Here is a 14,026-nt window from a genome sequence, read left to right as displayed (position 1 = left end):
CTACTGCTCACACAGTTCCCGAATGGGATCAGTCCTTACTTGAGTAAAGTCCCTTGAAGGTAAATAAAACTTTGCCTCTGTAATGATGTACTCGGGGCTTTCTATTAGCAGAAGAGACAATATGTTGCTTCTACAAGTACCTGAAAGAAGGTTGTAGCACGGTGGGGATTGGTCTCTTCTCCCAGACAAAAAGTGATAGAATGAGAGGACACAGCCCTAGGCTGTTCCAGGAGAGCTTCCACTTGGACATCATGAAGAATTTCTTCACTGGAATGGAGGTCAGGCATTGGAACAGGCTGCCCAGGGAGGTGGTGGAGTCACCATCCCAGGAGGTGTACAAGAAATGACTGGACATGGCACTTAGTCCTATGTCCATAGCTGACAAGACCATGATCAGTCTAAGGTTGGACTCAATAATTTGGAGGCCTTTCCAACCTTAATGATTCCATGATTCAATGTCAGCATATACAGAGGTACAATGCTATATTAAGAGTGTAGCACACAAATTACACTCATCAAATATGACAATTCTTTTAATCCTGAAAAAAAATGCAAATGGCACAAAGTAAAATGTCTGGGACTACATACAATTATTTGTATTTATTTATAAAGACTGGGGGGAAAAAAGGCAAAAACCAATGAAAAATGTAAGTTATTCAATGATTCCATGTCTTTAAAGACAAGTGAATTAAAATAATGAAGAAACATTAAAGAAGGATTATTTTCACTGAGTGGTAGCTTGAAGAGATGGTATGCATTACATTTCTGATGGAGGTGACTTTACAAACTCCAAGTGAAGAATTAGATGGTATCTCCACAGAAGGATGGAGGGAGTTCATTGACGCAATCACCTACCAAAACTTTACAGGACAGAATTTACAAAAAGAATGACAAACATTCCTCTTTTATGTTCCAGTTTATCAGACTTTGGGATAGATCCAATAAAAATACTTGAATGCTTAAAATGGGATGTAACTGTTCAAGTGACTTCAGACTAAAACTGCAGTTCAAAGTTTGCACAACTAATTTCCAGAGATGCTTCCTTGTTTAGCTATAAAACTTCCCTTCAAGTGCATGTTTTTGAATAAACTACATAGTAACCTACTGCGGGAACTGAATCAGCTGGTACAGATCAGGACCTTGGACCAGGTTTCTGACAGGGAGGGAATAAACCTGAGACTATGGGAGGCAGGATACTGAAAGGATGAAAATTTGGATGATACTGGGATCATTCCATAATAGGTCATGTCCCTGGTCCGCATTTGCAATTGGACCCCTACCCTCAGGTACCCCTATGTATTGCTAGGTTAACCATGCCCCCAAGTCTTTGGATGCAGCCCCTCGGACCAAGCAGTCCCAGTGAACATTCAAATCTATCTTTGGGCACTCTGTCGTACCCATCCCAATATATTCTGCCACATTTGACCTGGCCAAACTGGACGAGAGGCCTCAGAACCCCACTGAGACAACCTAGTCCTTATAGAAATAATTCAATGCTTAGTTCACACCTGTGCTTGGTTTGAATCGAGATTCAGTAGAAGTCTGATATTCCTTTGTCCAATTTTCCTAAAAGGCATATCCCTGTGGACATGTATAGATAATGTCAAATACCAATAGGATCAGGACTGTGCAAAATGCAGCTGTGGCCATCATACTCTTTCAGACATTTGCTGCCTGTAAGAGGCTTAAAGATGCCTGTCTCAAACACTGTCAAGGCCTCAGAAGGAACTTGCTACAAGATAAACCACCACATCAGGAACTCAAGACAAGCACAGAAGAGAAAACTTTGCAACAGGAAGGCGCTAATTCCAGGCCTAATGGAGGTAAGGCTGGTTAGTACATTCTGGTGAGGCATATCTCAATAACTGGATCATACCACTCACTCATTCCTTTTATGTGATGACATTCTGCAGCAAACACCACAGTAGAGGTTCTGCTGTGTGTAACACTTCACTGCTGAGCAGTATCATTGTAAACATGAGATTACTCTGAGAAGCAGGAACTAGGACCACAACATTGTCACCTGGTGCAATGGTGCTAAACAGGGATGAACAGGGCTCTGGTCCCTGCTTAGAGTACTGATTTTGAATCTCACAGAAAGACCTACAGTTTCCATTGTTGGATGGGCACTCCTCATGGTGTACTCACAGCCAAATTCAAACACCCTTGTCTATCTGGCTCCATGAATCTCAAATGCTTTTCTCTACTGATTCCATAGAGTGCAGTATAAAAGGTGAATGGCCCCCACTGATGTAGCTGTTAGCTTGATGCTTAGGGGGTATTTTATCCCAGTGACACACAACCTCCTATCACTGAATACCCAGACCAAGAAGGGAAACAAATTTTCTAATTGCTAAACTAGTATCAAAAGAAACTGCCAGCATTTCCACTTCAGACAAAACTTTTCACTCTAAGAAAGGATGTCAGCACCTCTCCTAATAGCTGAGGTTCCCAATTGGTTAAAGAGCCTCTGCTGCCCTGAGGCAGCCTTTCCTCTGGTCAGAAGTGGTCCAGAGCTTAGACTCACTCTGTTCTAAACGTCTCCATCTAGCTTCAGGCATGAAGCTGGCATGGGCTGGCCATGCTGGATTTAGACTCTGCTCTGCTCAGCCTGCTTAGATCTGCTTCTTCTGGATCCCATTAGGAGGTGCTTAACTTCCCATGAAGCCTAACACGGGTTCTGGATTCCTGTCTCATTCGTAATATCTGACACATAATCAGAAACAGATCCTGGCCCAAAGTTCTAGCCAGCCAAAAATGGAGAAAATCAGACTGGCTGACATTCTGCCAGGGCTACCCTCTTACAGGAATACTGATGCCCATGGGATGACATAGATGTAAATCAATTTGTTCCCAGTATTATCTCTTGTAGCTGAAACATTATAAAGTTGTAGTGGATACCATGAAAAATAACGACTTTTCAGATACTTCGCATTGCAACAGCAATTAATGTTTCTGCTTAGATATTTGGATGAAGCTGGAATTACAGTGCCATGACACCAGCTGTAAGACTAACATTTCCCCAAAAAATTAACTTCTTGAAATGGCTGAAGCACTACGTTCATATACACAGAAAAAAAAAACCCCACCCCACAACTTCAAATAAATACTCTTCTAAGTACCAGGAACCAGATCCTCAGTTAATATAAACCCTTTAAATAGAATGGATTTAAACAATTTACAGATACTGAGCACCTTTGCTTCAGAATAAACAGAAATGAAAGTAACAGGTTTTTTCTACTCCCTCCTTTTCACAATTCATTTTGTTTGGATCTTTGCTATGGACTGATATGAAAGCAATCACTTTCTTGAGTAAGTGTGCAACACAGGAATCCAGGGTTTCTTCTCACCAAAGGAGGAAAAAAATAGAAATTTTGGAGCTACCTATAGCTTTGAATAATATCTTCTCACAAAAAAGTACTTCTAAGACAGGTAATAAAGTGATAAAGTTCATTTCCAAGACAGATGAGAAAATGCACTGAAAAGTATTTGTATCAAACTGAAGAACACATTTAAACCACTGTGTCTGGGCAGATTTATGTATCTCTTGAATTTTATGTCCCATGTGCCCCATTAAGTTTTACTGCAGCAAAGATGACATCCAAATGTCCTGATCTGATCAGAAATTACCGCCTGGGTCTCCAAGCCACTGGGATGCAAAGAACACAGCAAGATGCCATTGACTTAACAGTAAGAAGGTAATTATATATAATATGATCTGTCCTTCTGCCTCCACTGGAACCCCACAGTTCTGTTGAGACCATGCACTTTGTTCCTCAATTTGTGCCAATTATTCTGTCACGGCTGAAGTCATTGAATCTGAGGTCATCAAAGCCAGACCCTTAACTTCTCCAAACTGGCAGAAGTCTTCTTACTTCAGCCAAGTTAGGATAGTCAAGAGTGTATGAAAGCGAGACTGGTAGCGTTTCTGGAGAACTCCTATTTCTTTTGCTATTGCACACATCTCCCACAGAATACCATTCATGAACTGGAAACACTCCACCTTGGAATAATATTAGATTTTCTGTCACTGTCCTATCATGCAGGAAAGCTGTTTCAGAGTCTGACTACTCTGTTGGTTTGAAAAACTGAAGTAAAAAGGCATTTGAAAAAAACCAACACTGGCCTGAAAGGGGGGCCAAAAAACTCTATTATATCACTTCAGTTTGCTTCCAACATAAAGTCTCTATTTAGTAGGCATCAGTCCAGCTCGTCCCTAACTATTGGTAATAGTAACTATTACCATTTCTCTAAATAGAGTGAAAAATTGATAATGTGTCTCATCTAAGTTCTTTCAGACATTTTAAATGTAATTGCAACACCTAAAAATATTTCACCTACCTCACTTGTTGCTTGAAGATACATGACCATGAAAGGGAGTGATTGCAATTTGACATGTTCCCACATGTTAGGAGTGTCACAGCAGCAAATCTCTTAGCCTCCAGCAAGCATCAAGTCATCTACTTAACCTGCTTCACAGTGGATTATATTAAACCACATCACCTTGCATTTGCCTCATACACAGATATTTAACTCAGATTAGCAAATAAACTGATTTTGCCTCTAAGCCTTTAGACAAGAGGTCTTAATGGAGTTCTGCACCTCAAGAAACTGCTGTGATCTGCCTTTTCAAGACATGCCAGCAATTCAGCCTGTTCTGAGTTTAGGCCCAAGGAAAGGCTACTCCTCAAAGGCCCACCGCTAAAGAAAATACACAAGCTGTCTACAAACGCATGGAATAAATAAAAATGGTTTACTCACAGCTCATGCACCATCTCATGACACCTTGGCCAGATGGATAGGTCGGAATTTGGGTTTTTTTGATAAGTGTATCTGCAAGATTATGTTGTTTTGCTGCTGAGTGTTGTTCTGTGGAAGAATGGCTGCTGCCTTCTTTCCAGGGCTAGAAAACCTACAAAATTTGGTGCATGAAATAAAAATCTTCATCAGTAGTGTATATTAGTGTCATGACATGCAAAAGCTAGATTATTTTGCTTCAAAATTAAAATAAGCACCTTTTGCCTTGAAAAGGACTGTGACAATTAATTGGACAAAAATAGCTTCCTGGGATCTGAAGTTCCAATGGCAGCCACTTAGGTGAATGCAAGTGAGAAACATAACATGTGAATATTCATCTCAGATAAGGTTTTACTGAGTAAAAGCTAAAGTAATATTAAAGTAGTGCTTGATTAACAGTATTACATTGCTAAATAGTGTGTAAGATTGATTTTTACCTTCTAAAAGACAGGCATTCTCACGACCATGTTTGTCTTACTGCACTTAAGAATCACAGGGTGCTGTAATAGCAATTACCATAGCATCAAGTGCCTTTGATGTGCACTTTTGAAGCACCACACCGATCACAGTTAAAAACACCTTCAATTCCTGGACTTCTAAGATATATTTTCTGCATTTCACTCAGCTCTTAAGCAATTCCCAAAATCTCATGTTCCCTTGAATTTCAGCATGAAGCAAAAGCAAAGATTTAAACTTTGCCTTCCCAATACTGATCTACCTCTGTTGCTCATCCTCCAATAGAGAGAACACAGCCAAGGCAGAAAACTGCGAATGCTGGGGGTAGGTTTGCCTCTCCAGTGGTGCTCATACACCGAAGACAAGGTTGCCCTTTGCTTGTCAGCCAGGTCCCACCACAGCAGCACAGCCCTAGCCAGACATTGCTGTGTTTGCTTCCAAAATAAAGTCTCTGTTTAGAGACTTTTTGGCATTAGAACCTTGCCCCATAACCAACATGTACCTTCCGATGCAGCAACCCACCCATTAAAAAAAAATAAATAGAAGAAAGAAAAACCAAATCCAAGGCTGGGTTTTAGTTTGGATGCTGACCTTTTTCTCCCTCCAGCCACACATATGTTGATCATGGCCAAGCACAGAATCATAGAACTATAGATCAGTTTTGGTTGGACAGGACTTTTAAGATCATCAAGTTCCAACTCCCTTGCCACAGGCAGTGACAGTGAAAGGTCACTAGACCAGGTTGCTCAGTGCTCCATCCAGCCTGGTTTTGGGCACTTCTAGGAATGGGACATCCACAATTTCCCTGGGCAACCTGTTCCAGTACCTTGCCACCCTCCCAGTAAAGAATGCCCAGTGAGCACCATGATGGGGCCCTTTCCCCAACCTCAGAGGCCCCTCAGCTGCATCCTCAACTTGGTGAGAAAAGCAACCCCCTCAGCCTTCCCTCCATCCTGGAGACACCTGCTTCCTGACACCTCATAGCCAGCCCACTGCCATATTCCCCCATACACCTCTCAGTCCTACTGTGTGAATCACAGAAGGCTTTGAGTCGGAAAGGACCTTAAAGATCACCTAGTTCCAACCTCCTTACATGGGCAGGGACACCTTCCACTAGGTAAGATTGCTCCAAGCCCCATCAAACCTGGCCTTGAATAGTGTCAGGGATGGCACAGACACAATTTCTCTGGGCAGCCTGTGCAAATGCCTCACCACCCTAACAGTAAAGAATTTCCTCCCTTTATCTAATCTAAACCTATTCTCTTTCAGTGTTAATCCACTCCCTCTTGTCCTGTCACTACACACCCTTGTGCTGTCCCTCTCCATCTTTCCTGTAGCTCCCTTCAGGTGCTGAAGGCCGCAGTTAGGTCATCCCAGAGCCTTCTCCAGGCTGAACAACCCCAGTTCTCTCAGCCTTTCCTCCCAGGAAAGGTGCTCTATCCCTCTAATCAACTTGCTGGCCTCCTCTGAGCTGGCTCCAACAGTTTCATGTCCTTCCTGCGCTGGGAACCCCAGAGCTGGATGCAGCACTGCAGGTGGAGTCTCACCCGACCGGAGTGGTGACCCTCCCGCGAGGGAGAAATTACTGGGACGCTGCTATTTTTTAATTTTTCTTTTAACATCGGTGTTTTGAAGGCACAAAACTCCACACGCATTCCCAAGCCCCGATAAGGTGCTGCCTGAGGCTGCGGCGAGCGGAGCCCGGAGCCCGGCCGGGGCCGTGAGGGGCGCGGTGCCCGTGGCTGCGGGCTGCGGAGGAAGTCGGCGCTCGGCCGGAAACCGGGATGCGGGGGGCGGGGAGGGGGCGTCGCCAGGGCCTCGCCGTCCGCCGCGGCCGTGGCCGCCGCGCCCATGGCCCAGCGGGCGCCCGGGGAGCAGGGGCAGGACGAGGAGGAGGGAGCGGAGGAGGGGGAGGCGGCGAAGGGTAGCCAGGCGCGGGCCAGGAGCCATGCGGAGCCCGCGGCCAGCGGCGGCAGGACCCAGGACCGGCATGAGAGGAAGCGGAAGAGGCAGGAGGCGCAGCAGCTCCAGAAGATCCAGCACCTGGAGTCTTTGTAAGGAGCGGAGGAGGGGAGGCTGCCCGCGGCTCCCGCCCCGGCTCTGCCCTGAGCACACCCCGCTGGCATTTGGGGCTCGTTTCCAGTGCAGGGTTTGGGGTTTTCTGGGGGGTGGTGATTCTTCTTCCCCTGTCCCCTTAAGGGTGAGTCGGCAGAAAGGCTTCGGGGCCACTTGCAGAGTTGCTTGGTGACTTACGAAGGGTTTATTGGGCTACAGAAGGGGCTCTCCCGGGTTCCTCCAAGACTGAGAGCTGCAGCATAGGAGCAGAGGTTGTTTTTGGAACGGACTTAAAAAAAACAAAGAAGGAAAAATAAATTTGGATAAAAAGGTGCTGTAAAAGGTTTATGTTATTTCACTGGAAAGGAATTATTGTTTTAATGGAATAAAAAGGTCAGAAGGTACACAAGAACATGATTTTGGTTTTTTCTTTTCTGCGTGGAATCGAAAATCAGTTTGTTATTAAATGCACCAAACAGCACTCCGAAGTTACTGTTTTAAAGATGTGTTGAACATACTTTAACCACCTTTTTCTTGCTGTTCTTATTGTATTGGTATGATTGTGCCTAGCAATCCTAGAGGTATGTAGGGGGGGGGTGTGTGCGCATAGCTAAGCCAATGAAATATTGCCTATGCCATCAAACCTATGGCCTAAAATGTTGCACAGCCAGTAGAGATGTTTCATGTCCTGCTGAGTTAATACATGGATAATGTCTGGAAAGTCCTTTTGAAAAGAGTCCTCCATAAAGCAGAAGATTTTGGGACTCTGGGCTTGCACAATACTGTTCTTTTTATGCCATTGAAAAACAAAACCAAAATATCTCCATTCTCTTCTGTGATCACTTTATACTTTCACTCAGGCAGCAGTTTACAGGAAACAGTGTATCTGTTTAAATACAGATGAGATTGGGGGGGAAAAACCCCAATACAAATTCAGTTACACACACCTGCATCTTTCTATGTAATATGTATTCTTTGCCTCCAGGACCATTTTGTATAGCCTTGGCATTTAACTCCTTAGCACATGCGTTTTCTTAGTTGTTGTGTGCTCTGTGTAGTACCTGTTTGCTGCTTGGATTTTAACAAATGTTTTATCTACTGTTAACCCCAAAGAAATGCTGAAGAAAATATGCTACTTTGGTCAGTAGGGCTCCGTCTTGAGGTTTAATACACAGAAGATTATTAAATTATCATGTATTAGGTTTGGCTGGCAAAGCTAGATGTAAGGAGCAGTCTGACTTGACATTTTTAGCTGACTATGTCTGTGATTTAGCAGTGCTAGAGTAAAGAAGTCTGGAGACCATGAAGAGGGGTGCAGCAGAAAAAGAAGAGAGAATTATGCATGTATGCATGTTGAAGCTAAATCAAATATACCACATATCCCTAGGAAGTAGTTGTGCTCCCACAAGAATATGAATCTGAAGGATGTTTGCAAGAGATGTGTAGTAATATGATAAATGCTGTCTGTCAGCTTGCTGTATCTGTGTTCTGCTGTGGTTCTTGGTTATTAGTTACAAGGTAATATTTAAGGAGAAATGTGAGCTGAAGGTTTTCACTCAATACCACTGAAAAACTATTTTTTCAATTTATTTGTCTGTGCTAAGCTGCAGAGTAACGATATTTCTATTGCTTTTCAGCTATGAGAAACCTCCCCCTGGGCTAATTAAGGTTGGTAAATAGCTGTAATTTTTTAGGATTATGAGGGATTTTCACAAAACGTGCTCTTTAGGTGTTTAATTGTCTGTGTTACCTATATAAATTACAGAGAGATTGCAGAGAATCATTACAAGCTGACCACTTTGTCTTGGTGATCCAAAGTGAAATGCCCAGAATCAGATAGGAGACCAGGTCTTTCATAATCTCTTAGCACACTTTGTGCAGTGTTTAATAGTGTGGATAGAGGGGAGCCGTTTATGGAAAGCAGATTTTTGTTTTGAATTACATCTTTTCAGGATTCTTCTCTATTGCTTAGGCTGAAATAATTCTTTCATTATGATCATTACTTCTGCCAAATTTATATACCTAAGCCATAAAGTAATGCTTTTAACTTAAAGAATAACTGCTCTGTGTTCTAAAGGTTTCCTTGTAATTGTTATGTCTTACTAGCAGGAAGAAGATAATAAAGTCTCTGCTTTAAGTTTTCATTTCTATTATTTATTTAAACAAATTATTAAATGGATGGGAAGGAATGAAATTCCTGTGCAGAAAAGTTCTGGCTGCAAAATTCAAGGGTGAGAAAAAAAAAAAAAAAGGGATCAAGTATTTTAGATCTTTTGTGTGATACAAGGAAAAAACATAATGGGGAAAATATGTTTCCTGTAAAGTGAAGGTCTGTGCACTTGATTATTAATTCTTGCAAAGTTAAAAAAATAAAGTTATTTTATTATCCTTATCTTTCTTCTTTTTTCTTTTTTTCTTGTAGGAGAATGAAACAAAACCAGAAGACTGCATACCTGATGTACCAGGCAATGAAAGCGCACGAGAGTTCCTGGCACATGCCCCAACAAAAGGGCTTTGGATGCCTTTGGGAAAAGAAGTCAAAGTTATGCAGTGTAAGGCTGAAAATATTCCAGATGTCATTGGACCATCATGTATCCATCCATTTATGCTGGGGGAGAGCAGAATGTCTGGTGGACAAATTATGAAGTCTGGGTAGATTGACATCATATTGATAAAAAAGCAGCCAGTATCTTGAAGGCTGTAATAGCCTTGTATTTTATGGACATTGGATTTATCAGCATACTAGTTGTATCTCTCAGTTTCTTCCAACAGATTGAAAATATTTTGCAGAAATGTGGTTTTGGCTTTTTGTGCTTCTTCTGATCTGTCTCAGAGGTGCAATTCACTGCTGCATGTTTTTTTAAAGGTTGGAGATGTAAACGTTATGGACACAGAACAGGAGATAAGGAATGCCCATTCTTCATAAAAGGCAATCAGAAATTGGAACAATTTAGAGTGGTGAGTACCAATACTGTAGTATTACTGCTTGTATTTTTTTAGTACTGATAATGCATAATCTTGCAACTGAAGATAAGCCTATTAGATGATGCTTTATTAAGGACTTTTCCTCTGTCTCTAGTATAATATAGATGCTGAAAATCTTCTAATAAAGAAAAGGCTACAGATGTGGTTGGATGTTTGACTACTGTGCAGAAAATCTACTCTTCAAGAGGAAAATTAATATTTTTTACGTATAAATTGGAAATCTTCAAGAACCTGTTTCAACCACTGTATTAATTTTTTTTTTTTGTGATTAAAATGTCAACATAAAAAATGTTTAGTCAGGCCTGAGCTGCCCACATTACAGCTGTTTCAAGCCTTCTGCTCTCGCTGTGAACAACCACATCATGAATGCTGTTGTATAGGTCTGTAATCCAGTCATTGTCTTAAGTCTGATCTCTTGCTACATGAAGCTACATCTCAGTTCTGCAGATTCTTTCTGTGTGATCTCTAACTATTTCTGTTGCTCTGCATCATTAACCTATATTTCAAGCTGTCATCACTTTGTGTCTTATGTCCTCATTTCTATCCTTGAAAAATATAATCTTGGCTTGGTCTCTCCAGACTCTGGATTCGTACTGATTGTATGCAACTGCCAAGAGTATTTTTAGCCCTTTCCCGTGACTAGACTGCCTCTATTCTTCATTTTCCCTCAGGCTTCTTTGTTGCATCAAACTGTTGTTGTATGTCCAAGACCCTTCATGGTGCATTCCCAACATCTTTCATTTGCTCCTGACATTTCAACTCCCACCTCTGGTCAGCATCTGCCATCTCTCCTCTCTGTTGGACTTGTTTGCTTAATCTTCCAACATAAATGATCACCCCACCTTTTTTCTGCATTCTTGCATGAATCCAACTTAAATGTCTGCAAAGTTTATTTGCTGTCTTCCTTCACAACTATCTTTTTGCTGCAATGCCCATTTAATGTCATTTAAGAACCGGTAATGGTAGTGCATAGCATGATAGGACAGCTCCAACTTTATTATCCATATGTCTTATATTCCTTGCTCCTATAATCCTGTTTGTTTATATCCAGTTTTTTTAAATGTACTATAAGGGTACAACTCATTATTTTGAACTTGAGTATTCCATCTACATATAGCTATTCCCACAGATCATGTATGGGATTCTCATAGTTGGCTATGATTGGAGAGGTAGGGAGATAGATACCTAAGGAGAGTCCCCTTCCTGTGAGGTGTAGCTAGATAACCTTTCCCTAAAGCAAATACACCAGTTCAGGTGAACAGTGCTAAGTCTAACAGTGAATAAAGAGCTTGCTAAGCATATTCCATCTTTTGATAAAAGCCTCTTGCATTTGGTTGCTTTGGTTTATTCTTTTTAGGAAATAAAACCATTGGTGATAACATTGCATTTCCTGTTTTCCATTTTAAAGGCACATGAAGATCCAATGTATGATATAATAAGGGAAAATAAGCGTCATGAAAAAGAAAAGAGGTGAGTGTGGCTGTAGTAAACTGTATTTTCAATTCAGTTTTTATTTTGGTAATGTGGCACTTATGTATAGGTGACCTTTTTATAGAAGCTTATTTTTAGCTCAGAACATTTTTTTTAATAGCAGTTTCTTTATGTTGACATACTAATGCATTTCTACTTTCTAAATAATCACTCTTTAATACTTGCAATTGCTTTAATTCTTTAGCTTCTGTATTCTCCCCAAAACAAAGTTTAAAGAGCAGCTGTATGCATTTATGCCATAATATTCAGGTACTTAGGTGTGGTTTTGGTTTAGGCCTGAAAAAAAGGTGTTTGTTTTTTTCTTTCACTGACTTCACTGAGTCAGTTTTGTAAAATTTGCTTTGTCAGAATGCTTTCAATAGAAATGAATGGGGGATTTAGAAAGGTAGTTCTAGGCACCTGATACTGCTGCTTTTGTGAGGTCATTATTTAGTATATAAAGTGGCAGGTTTTGATGCTTTCATGCTGGAACTGCTTCAGTGGGATAACTGAAGAAACTGTAGGTAGCCCATAGAACAGCACTCTTGGAGAGGAATCCTTGAAGAGAATACAGAAGACAACAATAAAATAAGCAAATACTTAGTCCCACTATCTGCCAGTGATCCTTGAAAATTCAAAGGAAGAGTGCCTTTCAAAAATACTTCTGCATTGTGGTAGATTGGCAACTACATGCATCCAGAGTGGAGCCTACTCTGTCAGCTTCACTGACATCCTCTCTGTATCAGCAGGGCAACGAATGTCGTAATATCCTAGTCCAAATATCCCTCTGTAGGGATAAGCATAGAACTTAGCACCAGGTGGGCTAGTGATAGCTGTTGCTTTATTATTTTGCACACATAAATAAGCCAACAAGTTAGTCTGCCTTCCCTATCCAATGGGATGGAAAGTCCCTGAAAACAGCAACAGCTGCTTGTCTCAAAGTAGTTGCTTTTATCAGTCCATGATATTATCTGTAATGAGAGTGTAATTAAGCAGAAGAAGAAGCATTCCCCTGCCCTTTGCATGCAGCTTCCATTCCTCAAGTCTGGGAGGAAAGACGAAAGCTAGGATAAATTACTAGAGGTAGAGGAGAGCTAGAAAGGCTTCTCATTCACATATTTTAAATTCAGGATACAGCAATTGAAGCAGCTCCTGGAGGACTCTACCTCAGAATCTGATAGCAGTGATGACAGTGATGAGGATGATGAAGATGGCAGCAGCTCCACTTCCTCAGAACATAAACACAAGAAGAAAAAGAGAAAAAAAGATAAGAAAAAGAAAGAAAAGAAGAAGAAGAAAAAGAGGAAGCATAAATCATCCAAATCTAATGACAAGTCAGAATCTGACTGACAGCAGACACCTGCTGCATGCTCATTGACCTCTCTACTTGTGAACTGTGAGGAAAGATCCAAAGAATGATGAGGAAAACACCAGAAAGGGTTTTATTAAACTTGGAACATACATGCGTATGCATACAGCATCCTACGCTGGCATCCTCTTCTGCCCCTCTGCAGTCAGAAAGAAGAAAGCTGCATTAAACCATATCTTTGTGCTGTAAAACCCATGCTGAGAGTCATCCAGCTTGGTCACATGGGGCCTCTGCATTGCTGCCCGTGACCACCAGCAGAAAGCAGCGACCGCCAAGAGATTACTGACGAACCTGCAGCATTAGCAGACTGTCTGTTGAAGTGTCTTTACTCCATGAAGTTACTTTATTATATAAAAAGCCTCATTATAACAGGACTGCAGTTTGCACCATGCAGAGCACTGAGAGTTCTTTTACAGTGCTTATAATGAGCAGGTTGTACTGTATTTTCTTCTCCGCATATGTGCTGAAGTTCTGTGTACTTATCCTAATATTGGCAGCTAGGGAAATAAAGAGTACTGCTGCAGGGGAAAAAAGGTAATCAAGGGGATTTACTTTAAGATAAAATTGCAGCATCAGCAAGACTTGATTTTTGTGTGTGTGTGTGTAACAAAATCTCCTAGATCACCACCATTAATACACAATTCTGAAATGTCTAAAGTGAAACATCTACACTGTCTAAACCATAGAAGGGGGAGCCAAGAGTAATGATGTTAGATATTCAGCTTAACTTGAAAGAAGAGGGTTTAGTTATTTTAAAAGGGGGGTTTCACATAAGAAATTAAAAAGATTAATTTCTGCATATTCTTCAGTATCAGTTGTTTTGATACAGGTTGAGGGAGGTTTCCTTTTTAAAAGGCTTGGGGGTAATAAATTCTCACTTTTTATGTTTACTAG

At 41.3% G+C, this 14,026-nt stretch overlaps 1 protein-coding gene across 1 annotated transcript; it reads left to right on the top strand.

The window, feature by feature from the left end:
* The first annotated feature begins 7,053 nt into the window (after positions 1 to 7,053).
* Positions 7,054 to 13,718, top strand: RP9 (RP9 pre-mRNA splicing factor). The gene is made up of 6 exons (XM_058833700.1): positions 7,054 to 7,307; positions 8,946 to 8,976; positions 9,731 to 9,860; positions 10,175 to 10,266; positions 11,702 to 11,763; positions 12,894 to 13,718. The coding sequence occupies exons 1-6, from the start codon at positions 7,105 to 7,107 to the stop codon at positions 13,111 to 13,113; spliced, it is 738 nt and encodes a 245-aa protein (XP_058689683.1). The 5' UTR covers positions 7,054 to 7,104; the 3' UTR covers positions 13,114 to 13,718.
* The last annotated feature ends 308 nt before the right edge of the window (positions 13,719 to 14,026 follow it).

This window comes from Poecile atricapillus, chromosome 2 (genome assembly GCF_030490865.1).
Source record: "Poecile atricapillus isolate bPoeAtr1 chromosome 2, bPoeAtr1.hap1, whole genome shotgun sequence".
In the NCBI taxonomy this organism is placed as follows: domain Eukaryota; kingdom Metazoa; phylum Chordata; class Aves; order Passeriformes; family Paridae; genus Poecile; species Poecile atricapillus.
The sequence above is the reverse complement of the archived record's forward strand: the minus strand, read 5'-3'. Positions and strand labels throughout refer to the sequence as shown.

Excerpts from the sequence above, each read along its gene's own strand:
- RP9 (XM_058833700.1), top strand. The coding sequence starts at position 7,105 with ATGGCCCAGCGGGCGCCCGGGGAGCAGGGGCAGGACGAGGAGGAGGGA. Across the intron at positions 7,308-8,945 it reads ATCCAGCACCTGGAGTCTTT|CTATGAGAAACCTCCCCCTG; the intron begins GTAAGGAGCGGA and ends ATTGCTTTTCAG. Across the intron at positions 9,861-10,174 it reads AGAAGTCAAAGTTATGCAGT|GTTGGAGATGTAAACGTTAT; the intron begins GTAAGGCTGAAA and ends GTTTTTTTAAAG.